This window comes from Delphinapterus leucas, chromosome 5 (assembly GCF_059928025.1).
Source record: "Delphinapterus leucas isolate spDelLeu-1000000601 "Yukka" chromosome 5, BTC_Dleu_Yukka2, whole genome shotgun sequence".
Classification (NCBI taxonomy): Eukaryota; Metazoa; Chordata; class Mammalia; order Artiodactyla; family Monodontidae; genus Delphinapterus; species Delphinapterus leucas.
The window spans coordinates 3,841,673-3,866,517 of NC_143133.1; the positions used below are offsets into that span (position 1 = coordinate 3,841,673).

The 24,845-nt window shown below is 53.9% G+C and overlaps 1 protein-coding gene across 1 annotated transcript in view; it reads right to left on the bottom strand.

Moving 5' to 3' along the window:
- The window catches only part of SORCS2 (sortilin related VPS10 domain containing receptor 2), a 277,519-nt gene that overhangs the window by 46,587 nt on the left and 206,087 nt on the right, over positions 1-24,845 (bottom strand). The window contains exons 6-9 of the mRNA XM_089911353.1: positions 20,723-20,796; positions 16,568-16,632; positions 12,761-12,879; positions 9,937-10,026 (exon numbers count right to left, since the gene is read on the bottom strand). Coding sequence (XP_089767479.1) covers positions 9,937-10,026; positions 12,761-12,879; positions 16,568-16,632; positions 20,723-20,796 — 348 coding nt within the window. The remainder of the gene's footprint in view (positions 1-9,936; positions 10,027-12,760; positions 12,880-16,567; positions 16,633-20,722; positions 20,797-24,845) is intronic.

Sequence of the window (24,845 nt, forward strand, 5' to 3'; positions counted from 1 at the left end):
ACCGCATGGGAGGCGCGTGAAAAGGCATCCGAACCGGCCCCATTTCAAAGCCATAGGAACTCTTATTCTGCAGCCTCTACTGTTTGCCTTCTATCACTCCGAGACTTTTATTGCCCCTCTGGCAGTAGAGCTGCCAAGATCCAGGAGCCGAAGACGGATGGCGGAGGGAGGGGGCTGGCTACCACCCTCCGTCCCGCCCACCGCAGGTGGTGCAGTTTGGGGGTACACTTCCTTTTGCATTTCTCACCTGATGTTAGGGCACAGAGACAGGAAATGTTTCTCTTTCTCTAATAGCAGATGGGGTCCCTATTCTGTGCAGCCAAGCAAGACCTTCGATTGTGAGAAGAAGAGGCCGCCTGGGCAGGGCACAGGCTGGTGAAGGCCCCTTCCCCTCCTGCCTGCGCCCACCCACCCCCACCGAGCCGTGCAGCCAAAAGAAGGGGTTTTGCAGAAAAGGGATGCAGTGCCGTGAAACACCTGCAATGCACCTCCCAACCAGGGAGAGCCCTGCAGCACGAGCGGGGCATTGGTCCATGGCTGTAAATCCAACACACAGACATGGGTGGGCCAAGCAGCTCACAGCCAGGGAGGGGTCACAGGCCTGGTGGTCCCGATCTGTGAAATGGGACAGTAGGGTGGTAGGGCGTCTGAGGGATGCCCGTGAAACCTGGGAAGTGAGGTCATCTCTGCTTCTCTCGCCCACCTCCCCTCCGATTTCTCCATGCTCGGCCACAGGCCAGGCTGCACTGTGTCCATCGGGATACTGGTCATTCTGTGGCCTCAGCAGGAAAAAGCCTTCCATCGGCCCGAGTTTCTGAGCTCATGCAGTGCCCGGCATTAATCACACGAGAAGCAATCAGTATTTACTGTTATTGTATTAATTCCGACTTTGCCTCCCCCGCACCTGGGTAAATGTTTACTATAATCCAGGAAACAAAGAAAAATGTGTAAAGGAGCAAACGTTTCCTGTAGTGCTACCCCTAGAGAGACCTGACATTAACATTTAAAAATGTTTACTTCTGGGCTTTTTCCCAAGTGGGATTCATATAGCTTTTCACGTATGGTTTGCAACTTTGCTCTTTCCCATTATATGGGGAGCATTTTCCTCTGTCATTAGCATTATTTATAAACAGCACTTTTATGACTGCATGGTATTCCCTTTTGTGGATGTACCGTATTTCATTGAATATTTCCCCACTGGTGAGCTTTTAGCGTCTCCAGAATTATGTGCAAGACAGTCATAAACATTCCCAGACATAGATCTCTGCACCTCTGTATTTCCTCACCATAAATCTAAGAAGGGAAATTGCTGCATCGGAGGGTAGGAACATTTTAAAGCTCTTGTTACGTGTTGTTCAATCATCGTCCTGAGAGTATACGTTCCTTCCCCACCAGCGGGGCTAGAGGGCGCTCATTTAACTTCATGCATTGAAACAGGCTTTTGAAAATCTTTGCTCATTAGAGAGTGATAAATAACATGCAATTTTTTTCTTAAATTTGCCTTTACATTATTCTTTTTGTAAAAAGTTAGAAGCAGAGACGTGTGTTGACTCCATTTTTAAACAAAAGACATTAAAAGAATTACACATATGTATATGTGTTTGCATGTATATATAGCTATATGGCCTAGAGAAATATGTGGAAAGAAACACCAGAGTTGCCAATGTTTGTTATCAGGTAGAATTAGGTTTGATTGTAAGTAATAGAAACTGAGAAAAAAAGTGACTCAAATGAGATAGAAACTCATTTCTCACGAATGTAAAAGAGGTCCAGAGATAGACATTCCAGGATGGAAGCTGGAATCACCAGGGACAGAGGCTCCTTCTGGGTCACCATTCTACTGTCCCATGATATGGCCCTTGTCCTCATGGTTCAAGATGATTGCTAGAGCTCCAGCCATCTTGTCAACATGCAAGGCAACAGGAGGGAGGCAGGAAAGAGGGAGAAAGAGGCTTGCCTTTAAAGGAGAACTCTGAGAAGTCTCCCAGATGTGACAATTCCACTTAATCTCACTGACCAGATTCTAGAAACAACCACATGTAGCTGCAAGGGAAGCTGGGAGATATAGTCCTAGCTGGGAAGCAATGCACCAGCTAAAATTTGGGGCTTGTTAGACTAAGATGAAGAAGAAAAACGAATATTGAGATGTCTCTAAGAGCTCCTACAACAGTTACGCTGAGGAATGAAGATGTGAGATTGAAAAGGAGGAATGGAGAGGTAAGCAGGTAGAAATGGTATATATTTGCATTATTCCATTAGTTGTAGTGAAAACGTTTTAAAGAAGTAACTTTGGAAAGTTTAAAAACATTTTTAGCAAGCATGATAGGGGAAATTTCCCCATAGATTTTTACATAAAATCCAGGGAACAGCCGAATGAACGAACACCTTCACCAAATTCTTTCTTTGTCTTTCTACAGTTTGATTATGAAGTGTCTTGGTGTGGAACTCTTAGTGTTTATACTTCTTGGAGCGCACCAAGCTTTTAAAGATTTTGCAGTCATGTCTTTCATCAATTTCAAGGAAGTTTTGGGCCACTATTTTTTCAAATAGTTTTTCTGCCCCTTTCTCTCTCTCCTCTCCTTCTGGGACATGCATTATGGAATGTGTGTATTGGTCCACTTGATGGTGTCCCACAGGTCTCTTAGATGGTGTTCACTTTTCTTCAATCCTTTTTCTTTCTGTTCCTCAGATTTTGTAATTTCAGTCGTCTTATCTTCAGGTTCTCTGACTCTTTCTTCTGTCTGCTCAAATCTGTTTTGGGATCTCTCTAGTGGAGTTTCCATTTCAATTATTGTTCCTTTTAGCTCCAGAATTTCTTTTTGGCTCCATTTATGTGTTCTATCTATTTTTTTTTTGGTACAGGCATACCTTGGAGATACTTGGTTTCAGTTCCAGACCACCACAATAAAGCAAATACCACAATAAAGTGAGTCACACAGATGTTTTGGTTTCTCAGTGTATATCAAAGTGATGTTTACACTGTACTGTAGTCGGTTAAGTGTACGATGGCATTACGTCTCACGAAATGTACACACCTTAGTTAAAAAGTACTTTATTGCTAAAAAACGCTAACCATCATCTGAGCCTTCAGTGAGTCATAATCTTTTTGCTGGTGGGGGGTCTTGCCTCTCGATGTTGACGGCTGCCCACTGATCAGGGTGGTGGGTGCTGAAGGTCGGGGTGCCTGTGGGAATTTCTTTAAAGAAGACAACAATGAAGTTTGCTGCAACAACTGACCCTTCCTTTTATGAACACTTTCTCTGTAGCATGCACTGCTGTTTGATAGCATTTTATCCACAGTAGAGCTTCCTTCAAAATTGGAGTCAATCCTCTCAAACCCTGCCACTGCTTTACCAGCTAAGTTTATGTAATATTCTAAATCCTTCGTTGTCATTTCAGGAATCTTCACAGCATCTAAACCAGGACTAGATTCCATCTCAAGAAACCACTTTCTTTGCTCATCCATAAGTAGCACCTCCTCATTCCTTAAAGTTTTCTTGTGAGGTTGCAGCAATTCAGTCCCGTCTTCAGGCCCCACTTCCAATTCTAGTTCTCTTGCTCTTTCCACCACATCTGCAGTGACATTCTCCACGAAGTCTTGAGCCCCTCAAAGTCATCCATAAGGGTTGGAATCAACTTCTTCCAAACCCCTGTTGATATTGATACTTTGACCTCTTCCCAAGAATCACAAATGTTCTTATTGGCATTTAGGATGGTGTATCCTTTCCAGAAGGTTTTCAATTGACTGCTCAAATCCGTCAGAGGAATCGCTGTCTATAGCAGCTATAGCCTTATGAAATGCATGTATTAACTCAGAAGACTTGGAAGTCAAAACTACCCCTTGATCCATGGGCTGCAGAATGGGTATTGTGTTAGCAGACATGAAAACAACATTGATCTCATTGTATGTCTCCATAAGAGTTCTTGGGTGGACAGGTGCATTGTCAAATGAGCAGTAATATTTTGAAAGGAATCTTTTTCTGAGCAGTAGGGCTCAACAGTGGGCCTGAAATATGCAGTAAACCATGTCGTAAACAGATGTGCTGTCATTCAGGCTTTGTTCCATTTACAGTACACAGGCAGCCTAGATTTAGCATAATTCTTAAGAGCTCTAAGATTTGGGGCATGGTAAATGAGTACTGGCTTCAACTTAAAGCCACCAGCTGCATTAGCCCTTAACAAGAGAGTCAGCCTGTCCTTTGAAGCTTTGAAGCCAGGCACTGACTTCTCCTCTCTAGCTATGAAAGTCCTAGATGGTATCTTCTTCCAGTGGAAGGTTTTTGTTTACATTGAAAATCTGTTGTTTAGTGTAGCCACCTTCATTAATGATCTTAGCTGGATCTTTTGGATAACTTTCTGTAGCTTCTACATCAGCACTTGCTGCTTCCCCTCGCACTTTGATGTCATGAAGGTCGCTTCTTTCCTTAAACCCCGTGAACCGACCCCTGCTGGCTTCAAACTTTCTTCTGCAGCTTCCTCACCTCTCTCAGCCTTCAGAGAATGAAGAGAGTTACAGCCTTGCTCTGATTAGGCTTCGGTTTAAGGGAATGTTGTGGCTGATTTGATCTTCTATCCAGACGACTCAGACTTTCTCCATATAAGCGATAAGGCTTTCTTATCACTTGTGTTTTCATTGGAGTAGCACTTTTAATTTCTTTCAAGAACTTTTCCTTTGCATTCACAACCTGGCTGTTTGGTGCAGGAGGTCTAGCTTTTGGCCTGTCTTGGCTTTCAACAAGCCTTCCTCACTAAGCGTCATCATTTCTAGGTTTTAATACAAAGTGAAACAAGTGTGACTTTTCCTTCCACTGGGACACTTAGAGGCCATTGTAAGGGTATTAATTGGCCTAATTTCAATGTTGCTGTATCTCAGGGAATAAGGAGGTCCAAGGAGAGGGAGAGAGATGAGGGAATGGTCGGTTGGAGGAGCAGTCAGAACACACACGACACTTATCAATTAAGTTGGCCCCAAACAATCATAGTAGTCACTTCAAAGATCACTGATCAGAGCTCACCATAACAAATATGGTAATCATGAAAAATTTGAAATATTGTGAGATTTACCAACTGTGACACAAAGACACAAAGTGAGCAAATGCTGTTGGGAAAATGGCACCAATAGACTTGCTCCATGCAGGGCTAGGGTTGCCGTAAACTTATAATTTGTGGAAAAAAATACAATATTCACAAGGCACAATAAAGTGAGGTATGCCTATATATCTAATTTGTTTGTACTTTGTTTTCTTGATTTTCTCCACATTTCCTTTAGCTCTTTGAGCATCTTGAAGGCAGTTGTATTAAAGTCTTTGTCTAGTAGATCTGCCATCTGGTCTCTCTCAGAGACAACTTCTGTTGGTATTTTCCCCTTTGAATGGATTGTACTTTCTTTCTTTGCCTTGTGGTTTCTTTGTTATTGAAAACTGGATGTTGGAATCTAATAATGTGGTAACTCTGGAAATCAGATTCTCTCCCTTCCTCGGGGTTTGCTGCTTTTTTTTAGTTTTTTATTTAGATTTTATGGCTGTAGGCTCTCTGCATGCCGGGGATCAGCCTGAGGTGTAAACTGGAGTCCTCAGGTCTTTTCTCAGCCTGAGCTTTTTCCTGGGCATACTTGGTGACTTTCTAAATTCCTCCATATGTGTGGTTGCTTTTGAATGTCCTAGTCCTTACATGTTGGCTCCCAAAAGGAAAAGAAGGAAAATAAAGGTGGGGTGGCAGTGGAAACTGGTTCTGGCTGTAACTGAGCAGGACCCTGTGGGGACTTCCCGGGACAGATCCTTCCTCCATATGCTCTGCTTTAGCTCCTCTCTAAAGGACATAGATAATAGTATCTGGTGCACACTTTCTGAGTTGTTTCACAGATGCTAATACCACCACCAAATGGGAGAAGTTAACTACTTGATCATGAGCATGTTGCCCCAGAACTACTGGTGCCCAAGGATTAATAATGTTAATCCCTATGACCCTGCCCTGTTACCTCACCATCAATCACGAGAATTGCGCACAAGCTGATCACATACCCTGGGATGCCCCTCCCTCACCTTGCCTTTAAAAATGTTTTTGCTGAAACCTGTCAGGGAGTTCGGGTATTTTGAGCACTAGCTGCCCGGACTCCTTGCTTGGTGCCCTGCAATAAACACCGCACTTTCCTTCACCACAACCTGGTGTCAGTGGGTTGACTTTGCTGCACCTGGGCGAGCAGACCCAAGTTTAGCTTGGTAACATGGCCCTTTAAATCCCTTGGAAGCTGCTTCAGCTGGTGGTGGCTGCAATAATAGCTGTGTGCCTGGGTGTCTGCATGCATGATCAGAAGCAACAATCAACAATCAGAGCACAGACTCCCAATATTGGGAGGCAAGGTCCAATATTTAAGGATAAGGTCCTATGCCCACCCTGGCTCCGGCAAGCTGTGTGCCTGCTCTAGAAATACGTACACGGCTGCCGGCCACGCGGCTGGGGGGCAGGAGTGGGAGATGGGTAGCTGCTTCCTTGGGAAGAGCTAAAACTGTGGATATTAACCTTGATTTATAGTGCAAGCCTTCCCCTGGAAGCTACAAGCCTTTGAATAGACTCCGGCGTTCCAAAACAATTACATCAGGCAGATTCTGACAGTGGATTGTTGTCTAAGTGAGAAGACAGACTCCTGTGCTTTCCACTCCACCCTCTTCCCTGATGTCACTTCCTCCTTTATTCTTACGCTTTATGGGTTTTATTTTATTTTATGTAAACATATTACAGATAAAAGACTATTTTTTACTTTAAAGTAAATTTGCATTTACTTTATGCTTATGAATATTTTTATATAATCAACAGTTACTTGGATTTTTTCCCCTCTTTTGTCTGTTTATAGCCTTTGCCTATTTTTTTTTTTTTCTGTTAGGGAACATGAGTAAATTTTTTTTTGAATCTCTACAAGTAAACAATTTAAGCAAAGGCTGCTGGCAAATATAATAAAAACTGTTTACCCATTACAGGTTTCAGAGATAGGTGAATTAAAACAGCAGAATGGTACCTTTTATACCTTTTTAAGTACAAGGAAAATAGAACTGATACAACACAAAATTTGGCGAAGCTGTGTTGAAACTGGTCTATTCTAACTTTGCTGGTGGAACCCTTTTAGAAAGCAACTAAGCTCCACAAATATTTATATCCTTTGTCCAGAAGTTTTTCTTAGACTGACTTGAGAAAATAAAAAAAAGAAATACCTGTGGGCACAAATATATTCATGGCAGCACTGTTTATAATTATGAAATATGGAAACAACCCAAATGTCTAAACAACAGGAGTCTGGCTTAGCTGAACAAGGTACGGTCTCCTGAGTTGAAAGTTTTGCAGTCGTTTAAGGTGGATATCATGTATCATTTGGGAAAAATTCTCCTGAGACATCGTCATGTGAAAGCCAGGCTGTAGACAGAGTGTCTGCAATGATACAGCTACAGCAGTGTCGCCTTGGCTTGGGGCCCAGGATGGAGGGAAACCAAACAGGGCTGGTGGGGGGGGGGGGGAGGGAGGCAGGGAGGGAGGGAGGGAGGGAGGCTGTGGTGAGCTCCCCTCTGCTCTGATTTCTATTGTTTCCATGATGTTACTTGGGCAATTAAAGAAAAAAAAAAAGATGGGGGTGGTTTGGGGGGAGGAAACAGGCAGGAGTTACAAATTCACCTTATAACAACAAAATCTGATTAGGGAATTCAATTAGCTAGCTCTCCTTGTTGGTGGGAACACTGGCGTCTGGCTGCTCTCCTGAATTTGGTGGAGAGGAAGCAGCCAGGTCCCTGGATGGGCAAGGTTCTCAGCAAAGACCAAATGTGGTCTTGAGGACCCTGCAGGGCTCGGGGTGGGGGTGGGTGATCCCTGAGAGCAGCCTGACTTGTGCATGGTCCTCCACTGCCTGTCACTGGGTCCTGGGCAGGACCCCCGAGCGAGGACACGTAGTGCCAATGCAAATGCCACCGATATAAGTGGGTTCCTGGTCATCCCTTGAAACTGGATGACAGGAGGGGCATGTCTGTTTCTGTCATCACTTATGATGCGGGGGCAGTACTAACATCACAGCCTCACGACTCTTTTCAATGACCCCTGATTTCTGCAGAAACGGGAAGCTAGCAGGTAGCACGTGCTGTCAAGGGCCTGCAGCGGGACTCACAGTGGTGCTTCCTGCAAACCTCCCCCCCGCCAAAGACCAAGAAGCACTCACTGCCGTCTCAGCCACCGACCAGGGAGGTGCAGCCAGGGCTCAAGGTCACAGAGGTCATGACTTGTGGCTGCAGTCTCCTCAGAAGACCCTCAGAAATGGCCTGGCCGCTGGTCCAGCCTCCCCCGTCCCAGGAAAGGGGCAGCATCTGCCCAGGTCCCAGTACCAGAGGGGAGCAGGGAGAGACCCAGGGGTCCACTCAACCCACCCCAACACTAGGACAAAGGATGCAGCTAATGCTGCAGCCCCCAGTGGCAGAGGAAGAGCCTCTCAGAAGCTGAAAGGCCCCCCACCCTCCAGAGATGCCAAAGGCACTTGCCATAAATGAAACCATTAGCTTTTCATTTATTTACTCGGCCAACACTGGAGGGACTTTATTAAGATTCCTTCTTTTCTTTCTTTCCCTTCCTTTCCATTTTTTCCCCCTCTTCCTTTTCTCTTTCTAAAGAGATGCTTTTAAAAGGTTTTAAAAGTCTCAGGAACTTTTCCCATTTCTGGCTCAGGAGGGGTCTGTGATGTCCCGAGCAGCAGCTCCTGAATCCAAGTCCTTTCCAGCAAGCCACAGCCCCCGGGCCTGCAGGGGCCAGCGCATTCACCTCCTCTCCACCCTCCAGCCAGGTCTCTCCTGCCCCAGGGCCTTTGCACCTGCACTGTGCTACACCTGAACAGCTTTCCCTCAACCGCTGGGCTTCAGATGAGACATGCCCTTTAGGGAAGCTTCCCCCACCCCCCATCACTGCCTGCCCGGCCTCTCATTTCCTTCTCAGTACAAATCACAGCTTGCAATTATTTTACACATTTGTCGGTCTGCTTGACTTTCTGCCTGTTTCCTCTGAAAACCCAGCCAGGGCAGGAAACCGGGGTGTCTGACTCACAGCTATAGCGTCTGTTCCTAGCTTACATTTCATGCTCGATAAGTATGTGGGGGAGAAGGGCTGCTTCAGTCTGCGATTCTGAATTATGTACATGGGATGGAGACCGTCCTCTGGAGGGAGATGTGGCAGAAGGCTGGTCTCAGACTCGCCTGGACCTCGGACCTCGGTTTGAAACCTGCTTTGGTTTCTTACAAGCTGTGTGACCTCAGACGGGATATTCAGCCTTTCTGACCATCAATCACCTCCTTTGTAAAGTTGGAATAAAATATCGGTAGGGAGGGGGCTGTGGAGTTCACCCTGAGGCAGGGCAGGGGCAGGGTCTGGACAGCCTCCACGTCCCCCTTCTTTGCCGGCCAGGCAAGGGGGAGGAAGTAGCATTAATTGAACACCTACTATCTACCAGGCACTATGCTAGGCAGCTGGAATGCAGAGGTGAATAAAACAGAAACGGTCCCCCAGCCCTGGAAACTCTAGTTGAAAGCAGGACGGACACGGGGGGTTCCCAGCACCCTGAGTGTCAGGAAGGAGCAGGGTGGGGTGTCAGCAGGAAACCGAGGCCTGGACCAGCCTGGAGGGTCAGTGGGAAGAGACATTTGTCTGAAACATCACATGTGCAGGAGTCTGGGGAAAAGAAAGACCAGGCAGAAGGAAGAACATTGCAGAGGCACTAAGACAGAATGAAGCTGGGCACGTGTGAGGATGGAGTGCAGGGGGAGGGGCAGTAGCTGGAGGGGGAGGGGGCAGTAGCTTGCTCTTAACCATCCTGACCTGGCCACCACCAAGCACAGGTGCAAAAGCCCTGCAGGCCCACGAGTCAGGGCAGGCTCAGCACCGGCTCAGGGCCTGGTGGAATGGGGAACCCACTCATACCTTTGGCAACGCATACTTCGGCAGCTTCATCGGGACAAATTCATTGCGACGATAAGAGATGTAGTATTTGGTCTGGTTTGTTGAGGTTGCCTAACAGGAGGGGAAAAACAAGTTTTTAAGGGACTAGGTTTCTTTTCTTTTTTTTTTTTTTTTTTTTTTTTTTTTTGTGCGGTACGCGGTCCTCTCACTGTTGTGGCCTCTCCCATTGCAGAGCACAGGCTCCAGACACACAGGCTCAGTGGCCATGGCTCATGGGCCCAGCCGCTCTGCGGCATGTGGGATCTTCCCAGACTGGGGCACAAACCCGTGTCCCCTGCATCGGCAGGTGGACTCTCAACCACTGCGCCACCAGGGAAGCCCGGGACTAGGTTTCTTGTTGAGCCAAATCCTGGTGAAAACGCCCTTTTACTTTGCTTATACATGCTCTGCCTGAAATGGGCAGACTCCTATTCATCCTTCAGAGCCCCACACCAAATGCCCCACCTCTGGGAAGTCTTCCTCCACCTCCCTCAGTTAGAACTAATCTCCTTCCCCATGCTCTCTCAGCACCTGGCTTCCCTATGTCTGAGTTACAGACAAGGTGAAGAAAATTCTGTTCCCCAGAACTCCTCTTAGGGAGAGTACTTGGTGAGCCACTGAGTGGAGGAAGAGACAGGCCAAAGGTAAGCTCAAGCCACAAAAGATGACCACCAGACCACGAGGCAAGAGAAACAAAACAAGAGGCAACACTCCGGAGACAGTCATGTGGCCAGCACTGTCCCAAACAGCTCATCGGTATCAAAACCAACAACTCCACGACCTGTGATCATTTCCATTTTAAAGATGAGAAAAGTGAGACCCAGAGATGGAGTAACTTGTCTCTCATGGGATATAATAGAAGACCCAGGAAAAGAGCAGCATGTGCTTCTTTGGGGCAGCGGCAAGGAGGAGGGGGTGAGAAGGGAAGACGAGGAACAAGGGGGCAAACGGGTGATGGGAGAGGGAGTGGGCCAGGAGCTGGACAGGGCACAGTGGCCCCTGACCTCTGGCCCCAGCCTGGCATGCACTGCGGGCTGCGCCTTCCCCCGTCGGACACAGACAGTGTCACCAGCGGCAGACCAGGCCTCTGCAACAAAGCTGAGAGCCAGCCGTTATCACATCTGAACACAGACCAGCCAGCGATGACCGTGCGCCGTCCAGGCTGAGTGCGCGGGGGCGGCTCCTTCACCATCACGGCTCAGCCTCCTGAGCCCCCTCCTTCCAGACCAGGTCACTGAGCAGCCCAGTTACAGCGTGGCCCCGCTTCCCGACAGCACCCGATCCGGCATCTTCCATCCTCCCCAAGCCCCCTCTCATGGCTCACCCTCGGCCGGGCCTTCCCAGCACCTCTAACTGAGCCCCGCACCCCATCCTGGGGCCCCGTGGTGCATGGTGCCTACTGCTGCACAAGGATCAGCCCAACCTGTCCAGCCACAGCTGTGCCCCCGGGGTCTCAGGCTTGGGGCGCTGGCAGACCAGACAATCACAACATTTAGAAAACACTCAACGTGAGATACGGTTGTCAAAGAAGCCAATTGCTGTCATTGCTCCAACCCTTGGTAGATATTTGCAGAAACACAATGGGAGGTGCTGGGAAGACAGCGGTGCTGAGAACAGACCCGGAGCCCCCACCCGCACCGGACTGCAGGGTCTACGGTAAACAGTAAAGGACGACAGTGTGGCCTGGCTGTGACGGAGGAATGCACAGAGCTGGGGGCGCTACGAAGAGGCAACCTGTGGGCCTGAAGTAGAGTGGAAGTCAGGGAAGGCTTCCTGGAGGAGGTGGTGCACGACAGTGTTGGGGGAGGAGGTGGAGAAGGGGGCACAAGTGGTCCACGCCCAGGGAACGGTGGGTGCAAACACACAGAAGGGATGGGAAGCTGTGGGGCTGGTCATCAGCAGAGGGTGAAGGAGAATGGGGGGGGGCTGGGAGTCGGGGGCGGGGCTGGGAATCAGGGCCGGCGGTGGCAGAAGCCTCTTGCCTGGCCTGCTCTAATGGGGGCCGTGACACACCCTGCCAGTTCCAGCCCCCAAATCCTCAGGAGGCCCTGGTACACTCTGCATGTGGAGAAGGGCACCTGGGGTGATGAAACGTCCCTGAGACGGGGGAGCCTTCAGGGGACAGAACACCAGCAGCTGCCCCTAAGGGGCCATCTTCATAGGAGCCTTTGGATTTGTCTCATGGGGTCCTAGAGGGCAGACCAGGGGTCACTGGATGAGAGTAGAGGAAACACTTCGTCTCAGTACTGGAATGACATTTCCAAAGATTTGAGCTATCCAGGAGAGGGGTAGGCTGTTTTAGAAGGAGTGAGCTCCTCGTTGGTGGAAGTAATCAAGAAGTGGTATGACCAGCTGCTTCCCGGAGTGTCTGAACCGTCAGACCACATGGTGGTCCCAACTGTGATCTGAGTACCTGTGTGTACAGGCAGCAGGGCTTGGTCCCTGGGCTGTGGATAGCTGATGCCTGGTGGCCAAGAGAAATGACCAGAGACAACAGCTTTGAATATCATTTCAAAGTCGCCGGAACCAGATGGAACAAAACGGGTTTGGGCTTGGAGGCCCTGGGCTGTGGGAAGTTCTTAGTGGGCAGAAGGGAGGAGCAGGTGGCATCCCTGTGTTTTGGCCTTATGGGGTTTGGGGGGTGCCTTCCACCACCATCACAGGGGCAGGGGAAACTGAATTAAGTAGCACTTGAAAGTAACAGCCATTTTATTGCTTCCTGTTTGAATGATTCCATTTTCCCCCAAGTGGCTTATACTCCACATCGCCTATTGCCGATTTCCAAGAGCCCCAGCAGGAAGCTCACCTTAACGAAGATGTAATTGTCCTGCACGGTCAGAGAACTGTGGTCAATGGGGCCCGCGAACGGCACTGTCAGCGTCTTCTCGGAGCAATTGTGGACCTGGCAGGTGACGTACCGATAACCTGCAGGAGATAAGAGCCAGCCACGCGCTGCATGAAATCTCAAAGACTCAGACTCCAGCTGAAGGAGTCAGACACAGCCTCAGACGTGACAAAGTGCTGAACCTTTTTGGCTCGGTCTGCGTTCCGATACCACTGCCGCCGGTTTTGTTTGTGGGTCTGAATGTTAAACGGTGTGCCCTGTGATCGCACCTGCTGCTGAGCGGGGCCAGCTCTGTGCCAGGCGCTCTACTGCGAGGAGTTCTTTTAATACTCAGGACCATGCAACGATGGTCCCATCTTCCAGATGTGGAAATTGTGGCTGAGCAAGGTTAGGAGACTTGTCTACCTCAGGGCCACCCGGACTGCCTCTAGCTCTTCCTGGAGGAAGTTTCACTGGAGCACAGCAGTGCCTGCCGGTCTACGCGTCACCCACGGCGCCTCCACCATACAACGGCAGTCACTGGCAGTAGAGACCACACGGCCAGCCAGGCTAAACCGTTTACTGGCTGGCCTTGACGGGAAGCGTTTGCTGACCCCAGGCTAAAGCCGTGCAGGGGAGCACTGCCGTGTGAGCGCAGGACTTGATCAACATTCTGTCCCACGCGCCCTCTGCCCCGGCTTAGGGTTAGGGTTAGGGTTAGGCACAGCACCTGCACATCCGTGGCCACCTGTATCCTCTGTCTGGGAGAGGGACCTCGGAGCAATCCGGAGAGATGGTGGGCAGGAGACCCCACACACACACACATCTCCCACCCACCAGCCCGCCCTGGGCAAGCTGGGTGCATGTGGTCACCCAGGGAAGGGACAGTGCAGGGCCGTGGCAGGCATCCATGGCACCCATCACGACTCGGGACCCCTCCCACCCTCCTGGAGTCTCTCCAACTTAAACGGGTGGGTGTGGGTAGGACTCAGGGGTTCTTTCCCCCCTAACTTTAGACAAACACTTTCACCCCTTTAGAAGTATCTACGATTAAGCAAGTTGAACCCCTGTTTCGCCAGGCAGCCGCTGCTCTTACGCCAAGCCCTCTGTTTCCCGGGTTGTGGGCCCCAGCAGACCTGCGCAGAGGCCTGGAGCTGTGCCCCGGGGGAGCTCGTCTCTACCGCTTCTGGGCAGGAGTGGCATTTAACCACGGGGACCAAATGGAGCCCAGCCAGGGCGCTCAGAGACGTCAGCGCTTTCGGGGCACGTCCTGTCCACAGCCTTGGGTGGCCGGGCAGCATGGAGAGTGCCAGGGGGCAGGGCTGGGGGCCGGAGGACCTGCCCTAACTCACCGGCAGGGTCCCCTGGGTCTCAGCTCCTCCACGGTATCGTGGGTATTAATGCCCACGTCAAAAGAGCAGGTGAGCGTCTAGGAGACCGTGCACACAGTAGGCCCGCAGTCAGCCACGGCTGTGCCATGGCCCCTCCTGCACCACTTCCATCTCCCCTCTGAATGGCCTGGTCAGTCCCTGTGGTCAACACTGAATTTCCTGTCGTGGGCTGGCCTGGCTGGGCACGCCGTGGAGTTGAGCCCAGGCCAGACTCAAAGTGGACCATCTGCTCACTCACCCGTTCATTCATTCATTTACTCACTTGCCCACTCATTCATGCATGCATGCATTCATTCATTCATTTGTTCACTCATCCCTCCCTGTTCCAGCTCTACTGCCAACGAGACAAACAAAGACCCCCTTTCACGGGGCTGAAGGTTTGTGCAGTGGGAGAAATGCCAATTCACATCGCTTGCCAATTTCTCTGGTGTAAACCACCGCCCCACCCCGGTGTGGGGGGCGTTCTCAAGCTGCCGAGATGAAGTTTCTGACCACGGGGCTGAGAAGGGAGGTGGACGCTTGGCTCTCATGAACTGGCACCAGCTCCAGCTCTGGGGAGAGGCAGACGGCCCGACAGTGACAACGTGGTGTGACAGGCAGTGAGCGTCCTCGTGTCCACGGCACGGATTGTGGCCGCAGGGTCCTGCCACGATAGCGCAGGGGCCCAGCATCAGGGCGACTGGCACCTGGCCATGTGCTTATTCATTTGGTGGCTCTACTGAGGACACAGAGGTGAATCGATCAGGCCCCGCCCTGTCCCCAAGGAGCTCCAGGCCCGGGGAAGTGTGCAGAGCTGTGACAGGGCAGTCCGGGTGCTGTGGAGCCCAGAGGAGGTGGTGGGCAGCCCAAGAAAGACGTTCAAGGTGGACAGATGGGGAGCAGCCTTTCCGCAGGGACAAGGACAGGTGTAAGGTGACCTTGGGGAATGGCCCGTAGCTCAGGCTGGCCGGAGGGCAGGTGGGGCCGGTGAGTGGGGTGGGTCCTAAAGGCCCGGATGCTGTGCCACCAAGCTTGGCTGGACTGGGTTCTAACAGGGCTCCCGGGCTGGGGTGGCTGGAGGCAGGGGAGACGGGGGAGGGACGCTGCTCCGTCCTGGGGGCCCTTCACGTGCACGTCACAGCTGCTAGGCTCAGGGTCCCTCCTCCCCCGGGGAAGGTGGGCTGCGCGGAATCATCGCTGGGTGGAAACGGCGCCCCTTGTTGAGGATGGAGGCCTGGCGTTCCTCCTCGCTGGAGGTGGGAGATCACGAGACATCACCCGCCTCTGCTGTGTTGAGCCCTGCTGGGGATCAGGTCGCCGTGAGCGTGGCCGGGATGCTTTGGGATTTGTGTGTGGAGGATGGTGGGGCTGTGGTCTGTACCGGCCCGTGACCCTGTGATTTTGGGCAAAGCCTGGAGCCTCTGTGAGCTTTCTCTCCTGGTCAGTGAAGCTGAAGCGACAGTGACATCCCCGCAGGATGGGGGCTGGTCCGGGGAAGGGTCGAGGGCTTTGGACGTGGTAAAGGGACCCACCACACGTTGACACACGATGTCCCCAGGCTGAGCACCACGTATGGGGCCATTTCACAGACAAGGAGGCCGAGGTGCAGGGTCACTTCCAGGCTCATGTGGCTGGCACGTGGTGGGCAGGGAGCTGACGCTAACGCCTCTGTCACCAGCCAGGACCCCGGTGCCCGGCACCACTGAACCTACGCTCCACATAGTATGGCCCAGCCAGGGGACAGCTGTTTGCACTTGTCAGCTCCCACTGTCGGTTAAGTGTGACCCTGCCCGGGTCTCCACTCCGAGAGAAACCACCAGGACGTCCCAGCAGGCAAGGGGTAGGGCTGCATCTTTTTCTCGACCCTGCTGGGGACCCTGCTGCGTCCCCAGCAGGGTCAGCCCTGGGCCTGGTCCACAGGGGACTCAGTCAGTGTTTGTTGAATGAAGGCACAATCTACAGGTCCTCTCGGCTCTGATGTTCTAGAACATTCCATGGTTCTGCTGCCAGTGCCACTCCTTCAGGAGCACAGAGGACCTTTCTCACAGCATGCGTGGCCCCTGGGCTCATCGGCCACGGAGCTCCTTGCCCCACTGGAGTGGGGGGAGCCATCGGAGGCCCTGCCCCACCTCAGCATTCAGCAAGCTTGGTGGGGGGCAGGGTGGGCGCTGAGAGATGGGGAAACACTCAATGCTCAGGGGCCAGAGCAATTCGTCCTCTCAATAGACTTTGCCACTGGAGTGGAGCTCCTTGACTTCAGTTTATCCCCGCTTGGAAAACAAGCACATTTAAAATTATGCCACATCGTAACACAGCAAGGTCAGCCGTGCAGGGCCAGCCACGAAGGACGGGGGCAGCTGAGCCGGCCACGGGGCGAGCAGACGTGGGGGCGCCTGGCTCCTGTACCCTCCCGGCTTACCTCCTCCGAGCTCTTGGGCCTCCACGTGGACCAGGTCTGGGTCAGCATCCACTCCAGAGACAGCCCTGGAAAAGAACGGCTGAGGCTGGTGTCGGGAACGGAGCCCCACAGCCCTTCTCGCGGGGCCTGTGTGGTCCCCGAGCCCCAGGCAGCCATGTGGCCTCCAGGATCTGGGGCTCAGAGAACACAGTCCTCCCCAAGAGCCCACCTGCTCCTGGGAGGCCGATGGAGCCCCAGCCTCTGCCTTGCAGGGCCCAGGGTTTGCTGGGCATTCTTCCATTTAGAGTAGTTTAGAGAAGACTTTCACATCCGTGCGCGTAGGTGTGTGTGTGTGTGCGCGTGCGCATGTGTGTTAGTGATCAGAACAACTCCCCCGAGGGCGCAGACCTGGATTCACACCGGGGTCCTTCTCCCTTGTCCCTGCTCCCCTTCGTGCCCCCTTCACAGTACATCCTTGGGAAGGCTCTGCTCTCAGCCGCTGGCCCCTCCCTTGACCACACTGCTCCAGGGGTTCAGGCAGTGCATGGAGCACAGGGGGACGGTGGCTGCCCACGACGGAGCATTCAACAAGGCCCGAGAAGAAGGGGACGAAGACACACCCTGGGGGGGCGGGGACTGGGCTGCATCCTCCAGGGGAGCTGGGGGCGGCGCTGACCTCCGCCAGCCCAGCACAGGGCCTGGAGCCCAGGAGGTGGAGTGCAGGTTTCTCAACTGATGGTGTGATGTGGTCCAGGGTTTCCCAGATTTTACCGGTTCCGGGTATCAACCGGACTGTCATCTCCTGCCATGTTCTGTATGTCAGCTCCCTCTACAACCTTCTAGCTACTTCAGCCATCTCCGGAGCAAGAACACCCGGGGCGTCATGGGTGTGGGGAGCTCATTACATTTGTTATAACGTACATTCCGGCCGGTCTGACTATTAAACTCCATCCACCAAGCCGACCCTGTCATGGACAGTAACCTGAGGCAGCACATTGACTTTGCCCAAGACAAACTGAGAGTCTGATGCAGAGGTCACTTCCCACGGCCACTCAGCACCCAGGACAGGCCAATGACATGTCCCTGCCACTGACTGCTCAGTCCCCACCACTGACAGCCCCCGGAGCTGGCCTCTCTCAGCTCTCAGCCCGATTCCTAACGGGCTTGGCACCAGGGTGCCTGTTTGCTTCACCTCCTCCAGGGGCCAGGTGGTCCCAGGTGGACAGGGGAAACCCACAATGCCCCCCGTGGCGGGATGTGCAGTCTGTGATGTTTCAAACGTGGGTGCCGGCGTCGATCACTCTGACTTTCCATAGACTCTCCATCGCAAGGTGAAGTGTTGATTTAGGTTTTGTGGATAAACCATTTGTAAGCTCCTTGGAAGGAGGTCTCCTGCCTGACATTTTCCTCTCTTTTCTGAATAAAGAGAGACATTGTTCCCTTTACCAGAAGCACTGACCGGTCCTCAGCTGGGCAGATGGAATTCTAGTTTGACCGTCCGTCATCTGTAAATGGGGTCATGACACTCGGCCTGTCACTCATCCACGCACTCACTCTCTCATCCCCTCTGTCTCTCTCTCCATCGGAGCCTCTCCCCTGCCACTTCCCAGCACGCCCACACCAGGCCCTGCACGAGGCAGGGAACACAGTGGGCCTGAGGTCCCTGCCCCAGAACCCTTGGTCACGGGTTTTGAAGACCACGTGAAACTCTGTATTTACACACCTCAGATGAAGCCTGGCTCCCCGTGGGAAATGACAAGCATTGAGCCCTGGGCCTTCTTGTTTGTCAAGGTCCCCAAAGATAGTATTTGGGTAAGGCCCTTGGTCTATTGTTTAGAAACAGCAGTCACATGAGAAGACCTGTGGCCACGCAGGCTCAACAAAGCACGGGGAGTTGACTGCTACTCCTTCGGATGCTAAGGGAAGCTCTGATGCAAACAGCTCTGGTAAACCCTCTAAGACACCGCCACCAGGGCTGCTGTGGGATGAACTCTGTCTTCCCCTCACCTCCCTTCAGGACAGAAGTACTGCCACTTGCCTCACACCTGGGCAGGCACTGGAGCTCATGGAAGTGGAAAGCTCAGGCTTTACGGGTGAGGTTGGTTTCGAGGCGGGAGGAAGAATTGGAAACGCCTGGGGAAGTGCAGGCGGCCAGACTGCCCGGCAGAGGGGCCAAGGGCAAGGTCACTGGCTACGGACAGAGGCAGCCATGGCCCATGACCTAGGACAAGTGCCCTGGCCCCTCTGGGCCGCCGTTTCCCCCTCTGTAACCTAAGGGGAAGACAGTTGGGTGCCGCTGTGTGGATCTCATAAGAGGATGCACTGGGACCCGAGGTCTGGTGCCCGGTGCACAGTCAGTGTTCACAACGTGGATGCTGCTGGGCGGTCCTTATAATTTTGTCCCAGTGCCGTTGAGAGACTAGCAGGGAGGCGACGCGTCAGGGCATTCGTGGGCCCAGAACATAGTAGGTCTCCCAACCCCCGGCCACGGCCCCATGAGGCCAGTCTAAGGAGCTCACTTGTTTAAGCTTCTCAAAACATTAAGGGTCTGAGTCTCAGACACAACACGGGGCTTCGGGAATTCCTGCTGTCAGTTCAAGAACAGAGAGCGCCTTGGAAGTGCTGTCAAAACAGCATTATTCACTGTTTACAAGAGGCGCCATCCCTGTGTTGTCACCACGTTCCCAGGGAGACTCCCGGGCCCCGAGCAGACAAGTGTCTGGCATGATTATCCCTCTCGCATAACGACTTGGAGCAATTTGAGAAACCTGAGGGAAGACATAATTTGATTTGCCCGTGATAACAACGTGTCTGAATGAGCACCAACTTAGGTTTCAGTGTCTGCGGGCTGTTTCTCTCTGTGGCCCCAGGGGTCTCCCTGGGACTGGACACACAGGCAGAACCGTTCCCCGCCAGTCCCCCGAATCCTGATCTGTCAACCTTCCAGGCCGCCCTGCTCAGAAACCCCACCTCCTGGCCCCGCTCCCCACCTCCTTGAGCCCCTGCGGGCTAACAGTTGACAAGAATGACAGGGCCTGTGATTGATGCCGCGCTCCAGTTTCCGAGGAAGGACCCGGGACCTCTCGAGGGCGGCCACGTGGAGGGAGCCCTCACCGCCCCCCACCCCGCGGCGGAAGGCACACCCCCAGGCCGTTGTTCCAGAGGCGAGACCAAAGCTTCCCTTCAGCCTGTGGCCCTAAGTCCGCAAACTAGTTCCTGGCCCTGATTAGCATGAAGATGCAGACGGAACAGGGCGGGACGGGAAGCTCTTCCCACGGTGTTTGTCCTGGCGACGCAGTCCCTGGCCGTACGTGTGCAGCCCAAATGACATAAGAAAGGAGAGGACGTGAGTGTGTGTCATTTTCACACTCAGGAAAACACAATTTGGTGGAAAGAGCACGTGTGTCACTGCATGCATCTCCAGAGGTAGTTTAGGCGGGGGGTGGGTGGCAGCCGGGTCAGGGGCGCCAGCGTGGGCCCTGAGCCCCGCCTTTGGCTTCTGCTCCCTCTGCAGAAGCCCTGGACCTCGTCCATGTCTCATCCTCGCGGGCCTCACTTGCTTATCCAACAGGCGTTTCCTGAGCACCGGAGCCTCTCGCTGGGGCAGTGAGACTAGAGCTCCATGCAAATCGATTGTTGAGTGGCTCCCAAGAGATGACACCAACGCGGGGGGGGGCCCGGGCACCGGCTGGGGCAGGAGTGAGGGTCCAAGACCGGCAGAGGCCGAGCAAGCCATGGGGCAGGGAAGGCTGCACCGCCGGGCCGTCAGCGGGGGGCTGAGTCGGGACCAGGACAGGAGAGGCAGGGGCAGGGGGGAGGGGGTTCCGTGGTGAGGGGGACAGTGGGCCTGCTGTGTGTCAGGCACTGGGCCAGCTCTATGTGCATTAGCGCCTCTCCCTACTATGGGGGAATCGGAGGCCCAGAGAGGGAGATTCACGTGTGCGAAACTGCACAGCTGGTTCGTGGGTGTGCGCGTGGCCTGAGCGACACCAAGCCCCAGCTCTCAACCCTTTCCTACGCTGTCCCAGCAGAGCAGAGAGGACGCCCCGGAGGCCCCGCTGGGATGAGGAGGGCAGGGCTGGGGCAGAGAGGAGAAGGTGGGGACCTGAGCTGGGGACCGAGGGGGCTGGCTTGGCCTCGCCGGGGCTCCCCGGGTCCTGGCGGGGGTGTGCTCACCAGAACACATGGTCTTTGGTCACTCGCTCCTGCAGAAGGGTCCACTTCTTCCCCAGGTCCGACGATACGTAGAGCTTTAGGGCAGAAGGAGGAGAGAGAAAAGTTCGGTCGTGACGTGAGGAGTGAGCCTCTTCTGAGAGCTGCATCACCCCTGGGGGATGACTGCCCCGGGGGAGGCTGGCCGGTCCTGTCCCACCTGGCGAGGACCTGTTGGGGGCAGGCCCTGTGCTCCAGGTGGGTACAGACCAGCCTCCGAGAGGCGGAAGGTCAGGCACGGGGGCTCCATAAAGGGCCAGTCTCGACCCCAGGCCGGCTGGTAGGAGCCCAGAGACAGGGGCAGAGGTCCCTGGAGGAGGTGTGTCTGAGTGCAGGCACCCAGGAGGGACCCGAATGTCCTTTATGCATGTGGTGTGGAGGGAGGCGCTCTGGAGGAGGGAGCAGGAAAGGTGAGATGGTCAGTTCAGGACACAGCAGAGACGTCTGAAGCCTGGTTGGGGCCTTGACCACTACGGTAGCCCAGGGCCTGTGCTTGGGGTTTAATGCTCTGCGGTCACTAACTTGAAGGACCTAATTTTTTTTTTTTTTTGCGGTACGCGGGCCTCTCACTGTTGTGGCCTCTCCCGTTGCGGAGCACAGGCTCCGGACGCGCAGGCTCAGCGGCCATGGCTCACGGGCCCAGCCGCTCCGCGGCATGTGGGATCCTCCCGGACCGGGGCACGAACCCGTGTCCCCTGCATCGGCAGGCGGACTCTCAACCACCACGCCACCAGGGAAGCCCGAAAGACCTAATAATTTTATCTCTGAACTCGAGATCTGTGAGCAGAGCCGGATGGAGCAATGAGCTGGTGTGGGGCTCGGAGCCCGGGTTCCCGTGGCTCTGCCAGCCCACCTCCCGTGGCTCTGCCAGCACCTCCAGGGCCGCTGCCGCCTTCCACCCGGGGTGGGGGGGCACCTGGGCCTGGGGAGGGTCAAGTTTGGGTGGCTGTGCGCTGAGTCCTGAGGCCCTGGGAGCCTGGGAGGTCTGCGTCCACCCTGCTTGTGTCCCTGTGCACAGGGAGTATGACATTAGTAGCTCATAAAGACACTGTGACAGCTGGAAAGAGAACATGGAAGAAAGGGTTTGTCCCAATTGTTAAACGTTTCTCATTTTGCACTGGACCCTGTAAAGTACACAGCCAGCCCTGCCTGAGACCACCAGGCCGCTGGACAAGATGAGGCTCTCAGGAGGGCTGAGGCCAGCTGCCATGGGGCAGAGGCAGGGAGGCCCCAGGGAGGCCAGGCCTCGGTCCGGCCCTGGGCTGCAGGCTCATGGAGAGGAGGAAAGGGCTCCGGAAGGGACCTGTTTAGAGAGCTGAACAGGTCCTGGGAGGAGGGAAGGGGGAGGCAGTGTCTAGAGCTCTGACCTGGGGACCTCGGGTGGGGACAGAGCCTTGAACGAGCAGACTGGGCTTGGGAAACGCCTGCAGGGGCCACAGGGCAAGACCTGAAGGGGAGGGAGGGGACAGCTCTCTGGGGATCACAGGACAGGGCAGGGGGAGGAGTACCCACACTGGAGCACCCGCTCCATCCTGCACCAACCTCCACTGGGACTCAATAGCTCCATTTCTTTTCTTTTCTTTTTTTTAATAAATTTATAAATTTTATTTTATTTATTTTTGGCTGCGTTGGGTCTTTGTTGTTGCACGCGGGTTTTCTCTAGTTGCCGCGAGCAGGGGCTACTCTTTGTTGAGGTGCGCGGGCTTCTCACTGCGGTGGCTTCTCTTGTTGTAGAGCACGGGCTCCAGGCACGCGGGCTCAGTAGTTGTGGCACGCGGGCTCAGTAGTTGTGGCGCACGGGCTTAGTTGCTCCGCGGCATGTGGGATCTTCCCAGACCAGGGCTCGATCCTGTGTCTCCTGCATCGGCAGGCGGATTCTCAACCACTGCGCCACCGGGGAAGCCCTACAATAGCTGCATTTCTCAAACCAAGGCCCTGGGAGCCAGTGTGATGTGCAAGAGGTGGCCGTGATAGGTGTGAGCTTCCCCATCACAGCCCCGGTGCTTCCCCAGATGCGTCTCCATGCCCTAGAGGCCAAGAGAAGCCAAGTACAGCACAGGCTCCCCGGCCCAGAGCTCCGGGGCTGAGCCACACCCGGCCCTGTGTCTGCAAAGCTCATGGTCCAGGAGGAGAAACGACAGACCCGAAGGCAAAGGATTGCCCCTGAGCACAGACACTTGCCAGACGCTGGGGGAGCAGGAGGGAGGATGGTGTCCAGGGCCCTGGGACAGCTCACACAGAAACACGTGTGCGAGCACCCCTACAATGCATACATGTACTCACAGACATGCACACACGGAGACAGACACACAGAAGCCCACATGGGCACAGATACACGTATACATGCAAGCTCACACACTCAAGAATATATACACAGGGAGACACACAAGCGCATGCGCCACCCGGCCCCCAGACACAGACGTGCACGTGCTTACACACATGCACACAAACACAGAGACACAACTACGTGTGCACGCACCCACAGACACACACGCACACACACGAGCAGACACGTACTTTCACTTGCCCCCTGAACCCCCCAGTCCTCACTGGAGCCTGGTGGTAGGCGGGGAGCCGGTGCCTGTTGGGTCCTGGCCCCATGGGGCTGGAGCGTGCACACACACACATACACACACACGAGCGCGCATGTGGGATCCTGGCCCCCACATACCCCTCCCCTCTGCTCCAGCCCGGGGGAGGCGGGGATGTCTGCAGCCTCTGTTCTGGGGGTAAACCGCCATCCTGTTCTGCGCCTGTTGTCCTTCCGATGCCTTTGTGACCAACTCCCTGGGTTGGGGTCCCTCCGTGAGCCATCTGGAGGTTCCTTGTTCCTCCCTGGACACCGCCTGTTGCCTGGCGTCAGTGCATCATCGGGGTCGTGGGGATGTCTGCAGGCAGAGGAGGGCAGAGGCCCTTCCAGGGGGAGGGAGTTCCCGAGCACAGGCCTAGGAGTAGGAGGTAGGGGGGTGGGAGGTGCTCAGCAAACAGCAGGTGCTCAGCAAACAGCAAGTCGGCCTCCAGGTGCTGGGCCTCAGTCTGTGCAAAAGTGAGGCTCACAGCCAGGTGCTGAGGACGGGGCAGAGCTTTGACTTCACCTCTCAGGTGTGGGGAGTCAGGGAAGAGTTAAGCAGGTGGTGGCAGCTCTGCTCACGTGGTGGCCCTCTGTCTGCTCTATTTGGGAGGCTAATGGGATGGGGAGTGGTCCTTCTCCTGCTGGAGGAGGCCTGGCCTCCTCCTTCCTCTCCAGAATGGCTGGGCAGTCCCCAACGGCAACACGGAAACCCAGGCTCCTGTCTCCCAAGTTTGGGGCCGGCACATCTGGGCTCAGATCCCTGCCCTCCCTTTCTGGAGTCACCCAGGTGAACCTCGGCTTTTCTCAGTTGTAAAATGGGTGACATCCTCCTTCAGGAGGTTAGGAGGGTTCAAGTGGGTCCCGCGTGTCAGGACTTCACGCAGGCAAGGCGTGCGCGGAACTGGGGCTCTGAAGCCCCCGGACTGAGCGTCGTGCCCACCGTCCTCCTAGACAGAGCTGCCCGGGGCGAGACGGAGACTGCGGATGTGAGGGTAACACTCCCTCTTGGCCCCGCAATCCTGTTCAGTCCCGCTCCTGCCCACATCGTCACTCTGGGGTGTCCGAATCGCCTTTCCCCCTTGCCAACAGCAGCCCTGAAAACTACAGATTCCCCAACTGCCTAGGAGAGAAATTTCAGGAAAACGTTCTCTCCCTCGTCCCCACGGCTGCAGGACTGCAGACCGGCCCCTGCGTGAGTGATTCCTCCTTGAACAGGTCATCTCCTAACCTCGGGGTCTTGTGAGAAGACACTCCACTTCAGGATGGCTGTCCCTACCCATAAAAATCACCGGGAGCCTCTAGAAAGAGAGTCACTCTGAATAGTTGTCTGACTGACACTTTGTGACCTGGTGACAATTGCATAACAGTTGTGTCCCTTTTTCTTAAACTTGGCAGTTTTCTTTGTTAAGCTCCAATCCTCTGCTCTTATCTGCAGGGAGAAAACACTCAGGCTGCGAGATTTTCTTACTCAAAGAGGCTGAGAGTCTGCATCTTAGTCTGTCTTCCACCTGGTGC